General features: G+C 36.1%; 1 protein-coding gene across 1 annotated transcript in view; it reads right to left on the bottom strand.

The window, feature by feature from the left end:
* Positions 1-9703: 9703 nt before the first annotated feature.
* The window catches only part of LOC121385885 (protein draper-like), a 116965-nt gene continuing 104460 nt past the window's right edge, over positions 9704-22208 (bottom strand). The window contains exons 19-21 of the mRNA XM_041516676.1: positions 16043-16132; positions 15139-15265; positions 9704-11437 (exon numbers count right to left, since the gene is read on the bottom strand). Of these exons, the coding sequence (XP_041372610.1) occupies positions 11179-11437; positions 15139-15265; positions 16043-16132 (476 nt within the window). The 3' untranslated portion in view covers positions 9704-11178. The remainder of the gene's footprint in view (positions 11438-15138; positions 15266-16042; positions 16133-22208) is intronic.

Below are 22208 nucleotides of genomic sequence, written 5' to 3'. Positions count from 1 at the left end.
GGGCAGTTTTTATCTGGGTAAAATTTCGGGCAAATCAATCCCTCCAGCCCCCCTAATCAAAGAGTCTCCATACGCCCATGCTTTATCGTGCACATTCAGAACAAGCTGTTGTACCACACGCCTGTCATAGGCGCAGGTGTCAACTATTGCGGTTACTCCGTCCACGACAGGAAAAGGTTTGGAATGGGTGGGAGAAGGGAGGTAGGGTTTTGGTCTAACATTACATGTGTAGGTATGAATACTGTACAAGGATGGAGCAGGCGCGGATCCAGGGGGAAAACATTTGGTAATTCTGACATATAAGTGGAAACCGGCCCATTTTTACATTAGTACTAAGGAATCTTTTATATGTAACATACCACAGACAGGATAGCATATAACAGCCTTTGATGTACCAGTCGTGCTGTACTGGCTGGGGCGAGAAATAGCCCACTGACGGGGATCGATCATAGACCGACCGCTCATCAAGTCAGCGCTTTACCATGTGTGTGCAGGTGTTCACAGACAGCGTACACCAGGCGCGGATCTAGGGGTTTTCCCTGACGTCACAACTCGGAACATGTTTGGACACGTTCGAAACGAGTCTGTCTAATTTTTAGGATTACATTCCAAACATGCCATGGCTTCATCACATTCTGATGATCTCGTAAGTGGCACATCTCAGTTCTAACACGTAGTCGAACATACCAGCAAAGCATTTCTGGAGCTTTTCCCACTGCTCGCAGTTCAGTCAAACACCGCGACGCGAGGGCTTCAGCTCCCGCAATATCACCACTGACGAATGTCCACACCCTTATATCTCGTCTCGACGTAGACGTTGCTAACAAGATGCTGTGGTGTGTTCAATTCCCGTTTGAATGTCACTATTATCCTGTTCAATTATTTAGACCCAAAGTTTTTTGCAAATGTTACATTTATGTCCTATTCGATATTTGTTTTCTTTGCATTTACATGAAAACAAACCCAAACCCCCGACAGGTTTTATATACAAATCATCATATAAAATGCACGAAGTTTACTTAATTCCACTTTTTAAAAATCTCTGTGTCTTTTGAATGCACGTTATTTCTCCTATAAATAACTAAGGTCATTTGCATATCAAAACATTGGGATCTGAGGCTACGTGAAGGCCATTATAGCTTGTGTGGAAGTATGTGGTATTTGTTTTAGTTAAGGTTTGTATTTAATGTTTTATTTGCAGATATTGCCTGCTATCAGCTTTTGTAATTAATGTATGTTTTATTTACAGCTTGCCTGCTGTCAGCTTATTGTGTAACTAATGTTTTATTTTATCCTTAGCCAGGTTATGTCAAACAATAGGCTGGTAACTTGTAATTGTGGTAATCGTTTCTTTCAGCTTACACTGTACTAACGCACGTTACTTGCCTTGCATGTTAACTATTGTTCTCAAACTCCTCTCCCAAGCCCATCAGGGAATAAAACAACTTGTCTCTAGTGTTCAGGTTTATTTCTCCTGCTAAGATTATATTGTCAGGCCAGATTTCATTTTTAAAGGTGGAACTGCAAGTATTATTTGAAAGTGGATATTATCTGAAAGATTGTCCTGTTCTCTTTCTGTGTGCTGGAGAATCCAGTTTATCTTACACCCAGGTGTCATCTACCTGGGTGTTTTTCCTTGTCTTCATTTTGTGTGACATCGAATAAATTGTCTGGACCCACCCGTAGCTGTTTTCCTTTCTGTGTTTGAGAAATGTGAAAAATCTGATACTGCTACACTTGTTTCACTAAATCAAGGTTATTATTGTTTTGCAGTGTGTAACAGCATTGTCTAATCTTTCCGTTAAACATAGATGTAAACAAACAGAACATGTAACCATTTCTTGTAGGTGCATTATATTTAATAAATTTAGCTAATGTATTATGTATTTTTATTTTATTATATCAATTATATATCAGCATACCATACCTAACCTAACACAACTGAGGTGTAGCACAGTAATAAACACAAATCACCTCACACACCGCAGGAATGTGCTTTTCAAATTTATAAATAAATTTAATGCAGGGCTGGACCCAGAAGACGGATAAAATGTCAAAGGCCACCAACATCAAATAATAATAAAAATGTTATTTAATTTGCCTCTAAATTGGGAACTCATACGTATATATATATATATAGTATTTAGGGTGGTGCTAGGGGCTGGGGTTTGGGGGTTGGGTGTTACATTTGTAATGCGAAAAACCAAAGGGCTATTGTTCGGACTCGTATGGGTTCAACCACTTTTTCATCCCGCAAACACAGCCCTGAATGTTCAAAATACGATAGCATTGCTTGGTCAATAACATCATTATTTCGATCTTTGACTGCACGTGCTATTGTAGCAATGTGTAAACCACGTAAAATACAAATTAGGTAGGGTATATAAATTCATTGAAAATGTATTAGTCGACATTCTTGTTATTGTTATTTGAGGAAAAATATGGGTAAATCGAAAAACACTTCAGTTGATGTAAAATCGTGTATTAAGAACGTTTTCGATTATTTTGAAGATGAATATCAGCGCGGTAGACCTAGGTATGCTTCTTATTGAATTGTTGATCGAGTTGCCGCTGCACTTAAAGTTTCGGTTTCAACAGTAAAAAGAACTGTGAAAAATCTAAGCTCTACGAATCCAAGCACAGAAATCACTGTTAAAAAACGCGACCGAAAACTCATCGATTTATTTGATAAAGATGTTATTAGACGACGAGTATACAGATTTTATAGAGAGGGCGAATTACCTACATTACATAAGATTAACGTGGCTTTAAGGGAGGAATGTGGAATCAACATATCCATATCAGCTTTACGAAGAACACTCCATGACCTCGATTTTAAATACCAACATATGTCTACAACCGGAAAAGTGATTTTTGAGGACGCCAATATATCAGACAGGAGACTGTCCTATCTCCATGAAATATCCAGTTTACGAGAACAGGGGTATTTAATAGTGTATCAAGATGCTACCTGGGTGAATGTCAACCACACAACATCCCACCACTGGACAGATATCCACCCGGGCACAAGTACCGCCAATCACCTGCCGAAATCAGACGCTGCTGATCGAGTTCCTAAACTCTGTTCGGTGAGTGGGAAGGGAAAAAGACTTATTATTTGTCATGCTGGCTGTGATAAATATGGATTGATAGATGGCTGTGAATTGATCTTTGAGGCTAAACAGACGGAGACTATCATGGTGAGATGAATCATGAAAATTTCATCAAATGGTTTGAAGAACAACTTATGCCTTCTCTACCAGAACCTTCTGTTATCGTCATGGATAACGCAAGCTACCACAACAAATTAACTGAGATCACACGATGTTCTGCACTAAACGCTAAAAAGGAAGAAATTCAGTCGTGGCTACGAAACAAAAATATACCTTTTGAGAGTAACATGACAAAGCCAGTTCTTTATGAACTTGTGAAAAGTAACAAATGTGCAAAGCAATTTGTTACTGATGATATTGGTGAACGCCATGGGCACTTGTGTCTAAGACTGCCGCCAAGACATTCTGAACTCAATCCGATAGAACTGATCTGGAGTCAAGTCAAAGGGCACATAGCTCGTCATAATGATGATAAAATGACCATGGTGCGGAGAGAACTTGCACATGCATTGAACTCTGTCACACCTACACACTTCTCTGACGCAGTTAAACATGTAATAAAGATCGAAGAAGATTTTAGAAAACAAAATAGTTTTATAAGAAATAAAATACCCCGTGATAGTCCCCCTTAACGAAGATAGTGATGAAAAAATCAGTTCGTCGACTGATTAAGTTATTTCTCCATACCCATCAGGAGTATTACTTTAATGTATGCATGAACTCTTTAACACCAAAAACAATTTATTTCCATATCATTCACTATCAAACAACCTAACAACCTAACAACTAATCGACTAGAAATGCATATAGACTACATATACATACGAGAGAAATGTTTATTTAACGACACACTCAACGCATTTGATATACGTTTATGTGGCGTCAGACAAAACGGTTAAGGAGCATTATGACGGTGAGAAAGAAACTCGCTACCGCCACATGGGCCACTGTTTCCGATAAGCAATTTTGATAAGCAATAAGGGACATTTTATATGCACCATCCCAGACAGGATAGCACATACCACAGCCTTTATACATCAGTTGTGGTGCACAGGCTGGAACTAGACACAACCCAATGGGTCCACCATGTGGGATCGATCAGTCGACCTACCATGAGCGAACGCTTTACCTCTGAGCTACGTCCCGCTCCATATACAAAAGAAGCCTTAAGTGGGGTTGGGATTGTGCAGAGGGTCACACCTCCACCAATCGCATGCATACCATATTCTACTCTCTCTCTCTCCCTATAACCATAGATTAAAATATGTTGAGTGCGTCGTTACATAAATGACGCCTCTCTCTCTCTCTCTCTCTCTCTCTCTCTCTCTCTCTCTCTCTCTCTCTCTCTCTCTCTCTCTCCAGCGCGCGCAAAAATAGTTGTGGTTTTGTTGTTGTTTTTTTTCCAAAAAAACTCTTCGTTTGTTTTGCGAGGATGGGACGGACTATAGGCTTCACCCCCCCCCCCCCCCCCCCCAAAAAGAAAAAAAAAGAAAAAAAAAGAATAAATGTTTCATCATTAACCAACTTTGAGACCGACTCTTTAACACGTCTCCCCAAAACATGACAAATCTGCGATTCGTCTTAAAGACGTTTATTCAACAATTAACGTAAACATGGATAATGAAAAACACACAAAAACAAAACAATAAGATTCATATGTACATAATAATAATTAATGTATATATATATATATATATATATATATATATATATATATATATATATATATGTTCTGATATACTATTCGTATGTACTACTAATAACCATTCATATATTCACATACTTAATTTTTACAAGTAGTATCCCTGGCACCTCAGCGCCAGGTATGCAAATGATCACGTGACCTGCCTTCCGATTGGCTTACTTCTAAGCATGTGGGCGTAGCCTGATGACATCATGGAGTGGGTATGCTGACCTCCAAGCGTGACGTAGGTGTCTTTATTATCTGGGTTAATGACTTTTTCAGCTGTATCGTACGATTATAGTATGATGATTATAGAAGTCTCCCGCAAGCGTATACAAAAAAAAACATGAGTGGGATTTTCTTGGGTGAGCTCTAACAAGCCATGAACCCAAAGGGGTTGTGGGCTACATTAGTGACTGTACCAGTTGTGACATACATGTAGGTGTTCAAGATGTATCATTCTTGAGTGACCAAACTTCTATTCTGGACCTGGTAAAATTATGCTTTCTGATCTCATGTCATTGATGTAATGGTATGATATTACGTTGTTAAGTAGAACTCTTATGCCTGTGGACAAATTAACAAGTAGGTTAGTGCAGGTTTTTCAGAAGGATACATTAGTAGGTATAATATTTAACTAAATTGGAGAGGGGGGCGCATGTAAGCAAAACCCTTATATTATCCTATAATTTAACCAAGGCAATTAAATTAATTACATGTATGCCGTTAATGGTTGTGTATTGTTCTGTTACTTGTAGGCTATGGTTGGGGGATATTTTGTGTAATGGGTCTAGGAAGGTGCCAAAAAGTGGGCGGGACACACACACATATATATAAATGCATGTAAAAATATATATAAACTGCTGCTACAAAGTGGGAGTGGGGGCACCTTGACCACCCCACCCCACTCCAGTAGTCCTGAAATCTTTCCTTACAAAGTGAGTCACAAAACAAACATTTCACTCTGTAAATGCATTTGTTAATCCAGGTATTCACCTCATGCAACCAGAAAGTCTTTATCCAAAACAATATAAAAAAAAAAAACCTACAGAAATTATTAGTCTCCAATAAACAGTTACATAAACGTGGTATTTTCCCCAAGTTATCTTTATTGCCTGGGTCATAACAATAACTTGAAAACTATTATAGCACTACACTACTGAAGTCACGAGTCTGGATACTTTGCATCTGCAAGCTTGCGACAGTCTCAGTTTCTGAAATTGGTGTCATGTTTGAAACACAAATATATGCATGCAGTGCAGCTCTGTTTATATCTTACACAGTCTAATATCAGCAACACAATTACACTTCCAGGACATAACATTGTTTTGAACATTGAATGTTTCTCACTTCCATTACTGTGTATGAATGACTACGGTCTCGGAATGGTTGCATGGATGAATGTTTCATACACGCACACCTCAAACTCTATATGTAACAAACATATAATATATTTATTACTATATGTTATGCTATATTTATATACTATATAAAAATATCATATTTGCTCATTTTTGCAATTGTATTATAACTGTACTACTACCAATATTATAATTACACTATTTTTGCTCGTGTAAATCATGTCCTACCATTGAAAACATCCTCATATTCCTTAGCGTAATGAATTCTTGTATTGTTTTGACATCTTTACACATCACTGTAATTGACGCTGACAGGCTTTAATGTTATTAACGCCGATTGTGAAGCGATTACAATCATATTCAACATTTGTTCAGATTCATAGTCTGTGAACAAATAAATTATAACATTCGCTGGAATGCCATATGAACGTTATGAAATTTGTTTGAGAATTGTTTTACACACCTAGCTCTCGCTCGGGGAATAAAATAATTCCCAAACTCATTTCACAAATTCCGTATAGCACTCCTGCTCATGCAGTAATCAGTCTGTCTGTCTGTCTGTCTATAGATTAATATTTAATATGTATACCTTGATATATAAACAAATTAAGAAAATTAAATCTGCCCACCATATCCTGCAGAGGTTAGAATGAAGAATGTCATGAGGAAAGAAGTTTGTTTTATTTAACGACACCACTAGAGCACATTGATTTATTAATCATCGGCTGTTGGATGTCAAACATATGATCATTTTGACACAGTCATAGAGAGGAAACCAGCTACATTTTTCCATTAGTAGCAAGGGATCTTTTATATGCACCATCCCACAGACAGGATAGCACATACCACAGCCTTTGATATACCAGTCGTGGTGTACTGGCTGTGATGAGGAATAGCCCAGACTGACCGTGCATCAAGTGTTTTACCACTGGGCTACGTCCCGCCCCCCATGAGGAAAGTGTAAGTAACTTTCAACAGTTGCACATCTTAACTGAAAATATGTCACAAAAAATACATAGCAAGTCTCTGGTCAGACCAAAGTTCCAAAATTGATGGAGACACATTTTTTGTTGTTGAAAAACATGGATTGGACAAAAAAGGTGGGTTTATTTTATTGGTTTTTTGCAGTGTTATACTCATCTGTCTTGGTCCCATTTCAACTTTGTCTCCAAATGATAACATTGTTAGGTGAGGCGGCACTATATAGATGGAGTTTTTGTAGTTACCTTGTTAATATATCTAGCTATCATCTTTTTTTCCTTTTTTTTTTTTTTTTTTTTTTTTTTGCACATAACAATACAATATACAGTTTTGTTTGATTCTTTTAAAAACAGCACCCAGTCTGAATTTAATAGTATATACATTGTAATATAAATGACCGGAACATTAAGTTTTAAAAAATAAGATGTACATAATATAATGGCTTAAAGCCGCACACCCTAGTTCCATCCAGCGAAAATAAATTATAATTTGGTTAATCTACAAACCTGTAACACACTTGGATCACGTTTTTATCAAATGGAGTGAAAAAGCAGGTTTTATATCGATAAATGGTGACCGGTCAAAACCCCCTCCGGTCAAAACCCCCTCGGTCAAAACCCCCTCAATCTAAACCCCCTCCAGTCAAAACCCCCTCCAGTCAAAACCCCTTATTTAGGAAATAATTATAAGAAATGACAAAATAATTAATACCCAAAATATTTATTCACACTTGCATATTATAACATTTGATTGCATAGACTTTTGTATAAGTCATAATCCATTAGATCTCATTTAGATCTATTTCCATCTGATGCAGTGTCCGATGCCTTTGAGAGTGATTAATAGACCAGACCCTAACCATTTTCTTGTAGCATCCCATGTGACATTTGCTGCATGTACTCTACTTTCATGTTCAAAAATAACTGATCAATCATTAATCCCATCAATAGCTAAGTCCCTTCAATAGCTAAGATCACATAAGTAACAGAGATTGCTAATTACTATCAAATTCTTTCATTATATTATTTAAAGGATTTCTCAAGGCTTCCCAATTACATTAATCCCTGCAGCAGCTAGCCAAGATCAAGCTGTTGTTGTTGTTGTTGTTGCTAATTACTATCATGTTCTTTCCTTATATTGCAAATTACTATCAAGTTCTTTCATTATACTATTATATTATATAAGTAGTTTTCCTAGGCTTCCCAATTACATCTATCTCTAAGATCAAACATTTTGGAAAAACTACAATTCTAAGTCTATGAGTAGCTTCACTGAAAGCCTAAAGTCTATGTAGTGTAACATACACTAAATAACAACATAAATAAATATATTTCAGATAATTATTCAAAAGAGATTAAAACAATTATTCATCTATGTTAATAGTATACCAACTTTACCACTATAAATACCAAACAATAATAATAAGAGGGGGTTTTGACCGTCTGACTATTTATTGCAGGGGGTTTTGACTGGAGGGGGTTTTGACCGAGGGGGTTTTGACCGAGGGGGTTTTGACCGAAGGGGGTTTTTCACCTGGATTCCGATAAATACCATGGGAATCCCCATGTCCCATTTGCTTGAAATAATTTTGAAAGTTAGTATTTTGATGTCACCGGTAGATGTCGCTCGAAGCACAACAATGCCTACGTCACGACAAATTTCACAGACTTGGGGTGCGTTTCTTTCACCTCTCCTGGACATGTTCCAACTGTTCTGTCCTGGTTGTATCCCCTCTCCAGATATCGTAAGACTTAGCAAAATTATTGGTTTTAAGGGTTTGTAACGTTTTGTATTGAGACACTTACTTGTCTGAACTTTATAGTTACTGAAAATGTTCACGAACTGTGAAGAAAAATCTCACAAATGAACAACAACAAATCGATGTTCACTGCGCGAACCGTGCACGAGAAAACAAACCGAACCAAAATGAAAGTCACGTGGTATACCAACGTCTGTGACATTGAAATGGAAATATCCCCTCTAAACGTGCGTCCGTTTTTAAGAAATACGAAAAATGTATTTTGTGGTATTACAAACACTAGGATTACTAGGATTACCAAAAAACACTTCAGGTGAATGGAAATGTATATTCTAAATAATAAACAGTAAGTAAAGTGCAATTGTATTTGTGAAAAAAATGGGTTTAATAGCGAAAACAACGCCGAAATGGTTAACAACTAGCCGTAACTGGGGTGTGTCCCTTTAATGAGAAAAGACAAACAAAAAAAACCCGACCCCCCCCCCCCCCCCCCCCCCCCCCCCAAAAGAAACGCACAAAAAACACACACCCTCAAACAAGTAAACAAAAAACACCAGTGAGAATAGGTATAAAAGCCACACTAAACTTTCTATCACATTGTGTAATGTATACGGGTGTAATGTATATGTGTGTAATGTATACATGTGTAATGTATACATATGTAATGTACATGTGTGTAATGTATATACGTGTAATGTATACACGTGTATATAGTATATACGTGTGTAATGTATACATGTGTAATGTATACATGTATACATAAATGTATAAACATACCAGTCCAAGTCAGAAAGAATAACACAAATTAAATGATAAAATTATTTTAGTAAATTATGTCATAGAGACCAACATTTTACAAAGTTATTATAGTCACAATTGCTGAAAGCAGTACTTTTTTTTAACATCATAGCATAGTGCCAACTCCTTTTGGATCCACGTTACATGTGAAATTAAACATTTCATATGACTTTAAACAAATAATTGCTTTGTTATCAATATGATTACATTAATAGCATCATTACTGCTTTTTTTTAAACCCATAATTAATTTTTTCTTTCTTTCTAAATTCCACTAGCAAACCAGTTATTTATGGATGCATTGCTTTAGCTGTTTCCAAATAGGATTAATTCTATCACATCTCCAAAACAAGTTGATATTTCATGTTTACAAAAAGAACAAAGTGGCGACTCAATACATCCTCTGCTGTATAACAACAATATATGTTATTAATATTGTCTGTACTATCGGTGCAATTAAACGGCTTTGTATTTGTCAGTTTCCAGTCATTTTCCTCATACGTATACATGTACATGCAATCAAATTCTTCTTCCGATTTATAATTACTAGTAAGAACTCTTGCTCTTCACTTGTTACATTTGGCAACACAGTTTTTATTCTTTGGGCAATTACAGCAGATGCCAATTTATATGATACACTTAGAAGTGAGATTGGTCTCAAATTAAAAAATATATATATTTGGTTTATTTGGTTATAATTTTGTGTGTAACTGAAAGCATTCCATTGTTATATGCATTATTTAAATAATTAATTAAAAAATGTTTTTCAAAATCTCCAAAAAACCTTTTAAAATTCAACTGTAAAACCATCTGACCGAGGACTTGTTCCATTTTTTATGTTTTAATTCTGCAAGTACTTCATCATAATTTAGTTCACCATATCTACTTGAGTTTGCTTCATCCTATTTTGAAGATTTACAATTTTTAAACAAGTCTTCTAAATCTATTTTAGTGGAATAGTTTTTTTTAAATATGATTTTTCATAAAAATATTTTGCTTCATGCCAGTTGAATCTTTAATTGTATTACCATCATCTGTTTACAATTCCACAAATGATTTGTTTAAAACATTTCTAGTCTTAAATTAAAAATATAGTATGTTGTTTTTTGCATCATATCTTGCTCAAAATAGATTTTTTTTAATATGGCCTGCTGTTATTTATTTTTTTAAATAGTGTGTCAAAAGAAAAAACATATGGCCTGCTGGAAGAAAAGATAGCACAATTTGTTTTAGATTTGATCACAAATTTAACAATAAAGCTGAGATATAACTATTACGCTATTTAAAATGAATAACACTTCTCTTCAATCACTGGTGACATGACCCTTTTGTGTTCACTCAACTCTCGCAACTGCAGTGCAATCCTGAAGTGCAAAAGCACTTGTAAAGATGACACGAAGTTGCTCTAAAGAACCTCTGAGAGTTTTGTCAATAAGACTCCTGGTAAAAACATTTCTACATTTTCTACATGAAGCATTTTTCATTACAATGTTGCAACTTTATCCTGGTCTTGGGTTTTTGGTTTCTCCATCACGTTCATATCATTCTCGTCTTCAGTGTCTCCTTCAAATATCTTGCTAGTTACATCATCCAGATCTTCCTCTCTTACTCCAAGTCCTGTGTTCTTTAATGCAATCTCATCAATTTCATCCGCCTCTAGACTTGTGAAGACTGGATTATCAATCTGGTTATGGACGCTACTTAAATCAAGATCGTCCTCTGATTCTTTCTCTTTCTTTCCCCTGTCAAGAGAAAGAATCATTATCATGCATTATCCTTTTTTTCCACAGTAACAAAAGCTGTAGACTTAAACGAGGGCCCTTCAGTCCCATTCAGTCTCTGTACTGAACCCATAAATTTCTTTGCCATGACCATGACAAATTGTAACCAAAAAACTATTTAAAAAAAAAAGGGACTGCACTCTGTGATCAATCAACTCATAAAATAAGAAATTTAAGCATGTTTTGTCCCAATAACAAAAATGGGGAAAAATGAAACACGTTAACTTCTAGGAACTATAAACTGGCAACAAATTTTTCATCATATCAAGATGATTCAATAACTTTAATTTCCATAAATTCTTATCGGGAGGAATTTTATTGCAGTTCCAGAACATCAATGTAAGTAAAGTACTTTGCACATACAAACAAATACACAAATATATATAAAAACAAATAACCAGGGCTTTATCCAGGATTGTTTTGCCAGGGTCCCATGTCTGATATGATTAGGAATATTTGCGTGAGAAAATCATACTTAGGACATCTTTCCAGGCCACTGAATGATGCAGCACACCACTGTTAAAATAAATTATTACAAATGACATATACTCTTCCAAAAAAGTAGGGGAACTCTAATAAGAATTTACAATGCCAAAATTGTAAGGTATATTAGCTGTGGGGAATGGTTATATGATAATAGTGAATTAATTGGGCAAACATTACAACCGGTAGTTCAGTATTACAGTAGGTTTTATGACCACCAAAGATCTTGAAGGACGATTGGGGTTAGAAGTGAAATTTGAAAGTCGACATTTTTTTTATCAGTAGTGGGTGATACCGCCACGATGTGTCAGACATTGATTCAGTCGAGGAGGCATACTGCATATGAGTCTCCCAATGGCCATGAGGGAGTCCACTCCTCTTGCAGCACCTGACCAAGTTCCGCTAACGTGGTCGGCGGTCTTTGACGTTGACGCACATATCTCCCTATCATGTACCAGCCATTTTCAATGGGGGAAAGGTCTGGGCTCATTGCTGGCCATGGCATTCGATAGATGTGCTGCTGGAGGTGAGCATTGATGATTTGTGCACGGTGAGCACGAATATTGTCATCCTGAAAAACAAAACGTTGTCCCACATGTCTAGCAAACGGGATGACAAAGGGTGTTAGTATGTTGTCCCAGTAGTGCTGCCCAGTGACCCTTCCTTGTCAGTCATAGTGATACCACCCCACACCATAACCGATCCACCGCCAAATCTGTCATGAAATCGCATTGTGATGGTGGCACGCCTGTCAAGGAGGTCCAAAGTGAATAGGGACTCATCTGAAAACATGACACGTGATCAGCGACGAATACTCCAGTTCTGACGCTCCCTACACCATTCACATCTGTGGGCAGTGTGACAATTTGTCAAGGTAGGCACAACCTGGGGCCGTCGAGCATAAAGATGTGCTGCATGAAGATGATTTCTAATCATCTGACCCGTAACTCGAACACCAGTAGCCTGATGAAGGTTTGCAACAATCTGATTTGCCATTTGAGCTCGATTTCTTAGAGCCTGGTTACAGATGAATCAATCCTGTACTCCTGTCGTTGCTCTGGGATAACCCGAACGGAGTCGATCGTCAACATTTTTGGTTTGTTGGTACTTGTTCCATAGTCTGCTAATCACTGACTTCAAAACATTGAAGGTGTTGGCCACTTCACGCTGACTTCTGCCCGTTTGCAGCATGCCAATAGCCCGTAGACGCTCATCACGTTGCATACGCGGCATAGCAAATTCAAACAATAAAAATGAATAAAAACTAAACAATAACAACTGTATGATCAACAGAATGAAAAAGATCGACAGAAATAATGTTCCACAGTGATGCACGTGCAAACTATGGAATGTGTTTTGGTGTGTTGATAAACAGACCTGAACGTTCTTTACTAGGATGTTTGTGGTCAAAATGTATGTTCGGTTTAATAGTTGATATTAACATTAATATTTCAGGTTCCCCTACTTTTTTCGAAAAGTATATATGTATATTGGGAATTTTTTGAATAAAAATTGGGAATTTTCAGTGGCATTTTCTTTTGGGAAGGGGCCTTAATTTAATTGTTTGGACCCATAGAATGTCTTGGTAAATCCCTGACAACTTTAGTTCAATAATGCCCTATTATATATTAATTAGTGCTATTAACAAAATCAAATATACATTTTATGTTTGTGTTTAATATGTATTATATACTTTTGCTTATTCAAATAATTCTATACTTTCTTTTCAAATTATTGTTTATCAAACATTTGACATTATGCAAAAAAAGAAGCATTATTATTATTATTTGCTTTTGACATTTATAAGTGTACATGACACCAATATGTACTCTAGAATGCACCTGAAAGCAAATGAGTTTTCCAAATTGTGTGTGGCAGAGTATGCCCCTGATGTCCTAGTATTCTTAAAAAGTTTGTTTTGTTTAACAACACCACTAGAGCACATTGATTTATTAATCATCGGCTATTGGATTTCAAATATTTGGTAATTTTGTCATGTAGTGTTAGAGAGAAAACACACTATATTTTTTCATTAGAAGCAATTTAAAGGCTCTTTTGTGTGCACCATCCCACAGACAGGATAGCACATACCACGGTTTTGATATACCAGTCGTGCATGTGGTGCACTGGCTGGAATAAGAAATAGACTAATGTGCCCACCAATGGGGCTAAATCGACCACGTATCAAGCGAACACTTTACTACTCGGCTACATCCCCACCCCAGCATTCTCGCCCCATTCAGGGACTCAGTTGGCATCAAACTATTTTGTCAACACTCTAAACTCAAATCCTGAGGGAAACACTGAAAACATTTACATTTTTGTCCTACTTTAAATATACTAATTACCCCCAAAATGTGTGTGTGCTGCCCCTAATATAACATAAAGAAAACCCTTCATCCGAACTTCCTCCTCTAAAACTGTATGGTATTAATTTATGCCTAAAATTAAATTTCTTCTTTCAATTTTCCCACATCTAGTATATATGGTCTGTGACCTACACATTCAAACTAAGTCTTTTGAAATATTTTGTTTTCAAGACCAGTAAATGTTTATTTTCGGGAACAGCTAACCAGCTGGCGTGTTCTGAAATGTTACATGTTAAATCGCGGGGAACACTAAATGGTCACACCCAAACTGTCTTTAGCTTCTATGCCGATTACGACAAACAAGAATGCAAGAATATACAGACATCATATGCATGTTCTAAGTATGGCTATACTTTCCATTATTGATATCGATACAGTGCATATACACAGCAGGTGTGGGGAGAAATAAAATTGTCAATCAGTCCTATGTGGTATCATTAATACCCCCAGGAACAAGTCCAGGGGAAAAAACAACAACACCCCTCAAAAAACACCAGAACAAACGTGTATATATAAACTGTACGCAACATATAACAGGTGCAACTGAAATAAAGAACAAATAGTGAATTCACCATTTCTAATATGGGCTACTTAAAGGAACGGAAAAAGGAAATTGAGAGATGTTGAGAGAAAAAAACAACCTAAGACTATTTATTAAATTAAGTAAACTATCTACTGTCCTTCTTATACCAGAGACATTGCATACCCGACCTTTGCCTGAATTGAAGGGGAGGCCCATGGGAGGACATGATTTTGCAGAATCAATATTTTAATGGTTTGACATTTACTATTGATAAATGAATGTGTTACCTCTTATAACAGATCACAGCTGCCACAATAGCAGCAAGAATGATCAAAGCGACGATAATCAAAGCCATAATAGTTCCATCGAAACCATCTTCTAAACGCTGTGACTCGTTCTTATCAATAAAAACATCTGAAAATACATAAAACTACCAGTTAACAGAGACCACAACCACAGCTATATAACACCTCCACCTAAACCACCAGAAAAAAGCACTATGGACCATGTGGTTTACCTATCAGGTTTTGAAAATTTATTCTGCAATGATATACATATATTGGCAAGATATGATGATGACTACTTTTACACTATAGTTATGATCAGAGAACATAATAATCAGCTACTGCGTCTCAAACAATGGTAAATATGTATTTTCTTGTTAGCTTAAGATGATTGCACATCACTACAATATGATGCAGTCACAATTAACAGTGCTTACACTGAGGTGGACATCTTTCTTGTCAAATATGTACGACTTATGCGAACATAACACAAAACAATTTCATTCTTCCTGTGCCTCCTACAGGAGGACTACCACTCTCTCATGACTGGCTTGATAGAATGAAGCTTGTTCGCAATCACACCGATCCAATCTTTGCAAGTTAAAAAGATAATTTTTAAAAAAAGAGAAAGAACAACAAAACATACTCGACTATAATTTCTCTAAATATTTTGGGCCTAGCAGATTTCAAGTCTTGATGTCATGCCATTTATATTTGTAATCGGGTCCACCAAAATGGACTCTCCGGGTATTTCTTGAATTTGTTTTAATTAATTGGGGGGATTTTAAAATAGAAGAGAAAAACTAAATCCAGGAAAGAGGAAACAAAGAAAAAAAACTTTTAATTTCTCTAAACATTGTAGAAATTGAGGAAACTAAAATAATAGTTTTTCTTAGGAAAGACACACCGCATTTATCTCCAGTCCAGTCTCCGGGACACTGACATGTGCAGTTCTCACTTACAAGATCACCATTTTCACACTCTAAAGTACATATGTCTGCAAAACATGAAGCAGTACAAAAACCAGCAAAATCATAAACATACAATTATATTATAATGCTACTTTCTATTATTATTATGATTATTATTATTGATTGAAACAATTATTCATAGTAGAATAGAACAGTTGTTTAACGACATCCCAGCACAAAAAGTACATCGGCTATTGGGTGTCAAACTATGGTAAATGATATTCACAAATAAAATACCCAAACAAAGCCACAACAAACAGTATATTACTCTTATTCATAATAAATGCAACCATTTTTTGGCATTGGTAATTATATGTTGACTAATTGAAGGAAAGCAGAATGTTGTTTAGCCAGACTGATCACCTTACAGTGATCCATTGAAGGATGCAGATTACACACTGTTTTGTCATTCATATAAAATATATAAAACATGAAAAACTATCATTTTAGATGGACATTTATAATTCTACGTAAAATTTTGTTTTAATATTCTTCAAAACATGTTAACTAAACTTATCAACCATCAAAACTTAATATTGAACATAAAAAGTGTTTTTCAACACAAAGTATTAGATTTTCATACCAAAAACACCAGCATTTTTGTAAGTCATTTTAACTGTTTGACAACTAATTATCTTACAGTATAATAAACAGTTTTGATGAACTTATCAACTCCATAAACATCTGTTTCGACACTAAGATAACATTTCTATGTGTTGTAGTTCTAAAGATATAAAAAGGTTCACCACCTTTGAAAATCTGAGGTTAGTTTTCTTTATCTTTTTTTATTTGCACTTCTCTATATTAATATGCATAACGTTAAATATCATTAAGAAGTAATTATAGTTTTTTGTAAATTATAGCTAGTATTAAATATAGATCAGTATCGAGGTTTCTGCCAGAGGGTAAAATGGGCATGGTGCCATACCCAAATTTGAAAGAAAACCTTTTCACAAAATTAATTACTCTTATCATTACTGTATGATTTTCTAAACCCTGACCCTAAACTTAACCCATTTTCTTTCTGGGGGGAGGCTCCCCCATACCCCTTGTTGACTGTTGTTGCATTCAGTTCCATAATGTCATACACAAAAATTATTTTCTGGCAGAAACTCTGTGTATGAAGAATTAGGCATAACAGTTATTTAGTTTAGAAATAATACTGTTTTATTTAAGTGTTGGATTATATGTGTAGTTATGTCTAAGATGCGTACATTTGTAATAATTAAAGTACAATTATAATAAACATTCTGGTAGCATAATAGTTAATAATTAATAGCATTCATTTAGTGTGTCGGTCATAAATAGAAAATGGTTCTATTTGTGTAATATATTATGTATGCTATCCATGTTTTAGTATTGCTTTGTTTTATAGTTAATACTAGTCAAGACATTCGATCTCTGCTGTCGCCCTATAACGCCCATAGTGAAACGTAGACTATTGTTTGTTTATTAGTATATTCACTACTCGTGTTATTGTTTGTTTATTAGTATATTCACTACTCGTGTTATTGTTTGTTTATTAGTATATTCACTACTCGTGTTATTGTTTGTTTATTAGTATATTCACTGCTCGTGTTATTGTTTGTTTATTAGTATATTCACTACTCGTGTTGCCGGAAACCGTAGTGGTATATGGGCATGTTAAAAATACTCACTGTTCGTGTTATTGTTTGTTTATTAGTATATTCACTACTCGTGTTGCCTGAAACCTTAGTGGTATATATGGGCATGTTAAAAATACTCACTGTTCGTGTTATTGTTTGTTTATTAGTATATTCACTACTCGTGTTGCCTGAAACCTTAGTGGTATATGGGCATGTTAAAAATACTCACTGCTCGTGTTGCCAGAAACCTTAGTGGTATATGGGCATGTTAAAAATACTCACTGCTCGTGTTATTGTTTGTTTATTAGTATATTCACTACTCGTGTTGCCGGAAACCTTAGTGGTATATGGGCATGTTAAAAATACTCACTGTTCGTGTTATTGTTTGTTTATTAGTATATTCACTACTCGTGTTGCCTGAAACCTTAGTGGTATATGGGCATGTTAAAAATACTCACTGCTCGTGTTATTGTTTGTTTATTAGTATATTCACTGCTCGTGTTGCCGGAAACCTTAGTGGTATATGGGCATGTTAAAAATACTCACTGCTCGTGTTATTGTTTGTTTATTAGTATATTCACTGCTCGTGTTGCCGGAAACCTTAGTGGTATATGGGCATGTTAAAAATACTCACTGCTCGTGTTATTGTTTGTTTATTAGTATATTCACTGCTCGTGTTGCCGGAAACCTTAGTGGTATATGGGCATGTTAAAAATACTCACTGCTCGTGTTATTGTTTGTTTATTAGTATATTCACTGCTCGTGTTGCCGGAAACCTTAGTGGTATATGGGCATGTTAAAAATACTCACTGCTCGTGTTGCCGGAAACCTTAGTGGTATATGGGCACGTTAAAAATACTCACTGCTTGTGTTATTGTTTGTTTATTAGTATATTCACTACTCATGTTGCCGGAAACCTTAGTGGTATATGGGCACGTTAAAAATACTCACTGCTCGTGTTATTGTTTGTTTATTAGTATATTCACTGCTCGTGTTGCCGGAAACCTTAGTGGTATATGGGCACGTTAAAAATACTCACTGCTCGTGTTATTGTTTGTTTATTAGTATATTCACTGCTCGTGTTGCCGGAAACCTTAGTGGTATATGGGCACGTTAAAAATACTCACTGCTCGTGTTATTGTTTGTTTATTAGTATATTCACTGCTCGTGTTGCCGGAAACCTTAGTGGTATATGGGCATGTTAAAAATACTCACTGCTCGTGTTATTGTTTGTTTATTAGTATATTCACTACTCGTGTTGCCGGAAACCTTAGTGGTATATGGGCACGTTAAAAATACTCACTGCTCGTGTTATTGTTTGTTTATTAGTATATTCACTGCTCGTGTTGCCGGAAACCTTAGTGGTATATGGGCATGTTAAAAATACTCACTGCTCGTGTTATTGTTTGTTTATTAGTATATTCACTGCTCGTGTTGCCGGAAACCTTAGTGGTATATGGGCATGTTAAAAATACTCACTGCTCGTGTTGCCGGAAACCTTAGTGGTATATGGGCATGTTAAAAATACTCACTGCTCGTGTTGCCGGAAACCTTAGTGGTATATGGGCATGTTAAAAATACTCACTGTTCGTGTTATTGTTTGTTTATTAGTATATTCACTACTCGTGTTACCTGAAACCTTAGTGGTATATGGGCACGTTAAAAATACTCACTGCTCGTGTTATTGTTTGTTTATTAGTATATTCACAACTCGTGTTGCCGGAAACCTTAGTGGTATATGGGCACGTTAAAAATACTCACTGCTCGTGTTATTGTTTGTTTATTAGTATATTCACTGCTCGTGTTGCCGGAAACCTTAGTGGTATATGGGCACGTTAAAAATACTCACTGCTCGTGTTATTGTTTGTTTATTAGTATATTCACTGCTCGTGTTGCCAGAAACCTTAGTGGTATATGGGCATGTTAAAAATACTCACTGCTCGTGTTATTGTTTGTTTATTAGTATATTCACTGCTCGTGTTGCCGGAAACCTTAGTGGTATATGGGCACGTTAAAAATACTCACTGTTCGTGTTATTGTTTGTTTATTAGTATATTCACTGCTCGTGTTGCCTGAAACCTTAGTGGTATATGGGCATGTTAAAAATACTCACTGCTCGTGTTATTGTTTATTTATTAGTATATTCACTGCTCGTGTTGCCTGAAACCTTAGTGGTATATGGGCATGTTAAAAATACTCACTGCTCGTGTTATTGTTTGTTTATTAGTATATTCACTGCTCGTGTTGCCGGAAACCTTAGTGGTATATGGGCATGTTAATAATACTCACTGCTCGTGCTATTGTTTGTTTATTAGTATATTCACTGCTCGTGTTGCCGGAAACCTTAGTGGTATATGGGCATGTTAATAATACTCACTGCTCGTGCTATTGTTTGTTTATTAGTATATTCACTGCTCGTGTTGCCTGAAACCGTAGTGGTATATGGGCATGTTAAAAAATACTGCTCGTGTTACTGTTTCTTTATTAGTATATTCACTGCTCGTGTTGCCGGAAACCTTAGTGGTATATGGGCACGTTAAAAATACTCACTGCTCGTGTTGCCTGAAACCTTAGTGGTATATGGGCATGTTAAAAATACTCACTGCTCGTGTTATTGTTTATTTATTAGTATATTCACTGCTCGTGTTGCCTGAAACCTTAGTGGTATATGGGCATGTTAAAAATACTCAATGCTCGTGTTGTTTGTTTGTTTATTAATATATTCACTGCTCGTGTTGCCTGAAACCGTAGTGGTATATGGGCATGTTAAAAATACTCACTGCTCGTGTTACTGTTTGTTTATTAATATATTCACTGCTCGTGTTGCCTGAAACCGTAGTGGTATATGGGCATGTTAAAAATACTCACTGCTCGTGTTACTGTTTGTTTATTAGTATATTCACTACTTGTGTTGCCGGAAACCTTAGTGGTATATGGGCATGTTAAAAATACTCACTGCTTGTGTTGCCTGAAACCTTAGTGGTATATGGGCATATTAAAAATACTCACTGCTCGTGTTATTGTTTGTTTATTAGTATATTCACTGCTCGTGTTGCCGGAAACCTTAGTGGTATATGGGCATGTTAAAAATGCTCACTGCTCGTGTTGCCTGAAACCTTAGTGGTATATGGGCATGTTAAAAATACTCACTGCTCGTGTTGCCCGAAACCTTAGTGGTATATGGGCACGTTAAAAATACTCACTGCTCATGTTATTGTTTGTTTATTAGTATATTCACTGCTCGTATTGTTATTGTTTGTTTATTAGTATATTCACTGCTCGTGTTGCCGGAAACCTTAGTGGTATATGGGCATGTTAAAAATACTCACTGCTCGTGTTATTGTTTGTTTATTAGTATATTCACTGCTCGTGTTGCCTGAAACCTTAGTGGTATATGGGCATGTTAAAAATACTCACTGCTCGTGTTATTGTTTGTTTATTAGTATATTCACTGCTCGTGTTGCCGGAAACCTTAGTGGTATATGGGCATGTTAAAAATACTCACTGCTCCTGTTATTGTTTGTTTATTAGTATATTCACTGCTCGTGTTGCCGGAAACCTTAGTGGTATATGGGCATGTTAAAAATACTCACTGCTCGTGTTGCCGGAAACCTTAGTGGTATATGGGCATGTTAAAAATACTCACTGCTCATGTTATTGTTTGTTTATTAGTATATTCACTACTCGTGTTGCCGGAAACCTTAGTGGTATATGGGCATGTTAAAAATACTCACTGCTCGTGTTATTGTTTGTTTATTAGTATATTCACTGCTCGTGTTGCCGGAAACCTTAGTGGTATATGGGCATGTTAAAAAATACTCACTGCTCGTGTTATTGTTTGTTTATTAGTATATTCACTGCTCGTGTTGCCGGAAACCTTAGTGGTATATGGGCATGTTAAAAATACTCACTGCTCCTGTTATTGTTTGTTTATTAGTATATTCACTGCTCGTGTTGCCGGAAACCTTAGTGGTATATGGGCATGTTAAAAATACCCACTGCTCGTGTTATTGTTTATTTATTAGTATATTCACTGCTCGTGTTGCCGGAAACCTTAGTGGTATATGGGCATGTTAAAAATGCTCACTGCTCGTGTTGCCTGAAACCTTAGTGGTATATGGGCACGTTAAAAATACTCACTGCTCGTGTTGCCTGAAACCTTAGTGGTATATGGGCATGTTAAAAATACTCACTGTTCGTGTTATTGTTTGTTTATTAGTATATTCACTGCTCGTGTTGCCGGAAACCTTAGTGGTATATGGGCATGTTAAAAATACTCACTGTTCGTGTTATTGTTTGTTTATTAGTATATTCACTACTCGTGTTGCCGGAAACCGTAGTGGTATATGGGCATGTTAAAAATACTCACTGCTCGTGTTATTTGTTTGTTTATTAGTATATTCACTGCTCGTGTTGCCTGAAATCTTAGTGGTATATGGGCATGTTAAAAATACTCACTGCTCGTGCTAATCAGGTAGTGTCAATGTGTATTTTT

This window comes from Gigantopelta aegis, chromosome 12, assembly GCF_016097555.1.
Source record: "Gigantopelta aegis isolate Gae_Host chromosome 12, Gae_host_genome, whole genome shotgun sequence".
Lineage (NCBI taxonomy): Eukaryota > Metazoa > Mollusca > Gastropoda > Neomphalida > Peltospiridae > Gigantopelta > Gigantopelta aegis.
The sequence above is the reverse complement of the archived record's forward strand: the minus strand, read 5'-3'. Positions and strand labels throughout refer to the sequence as shown.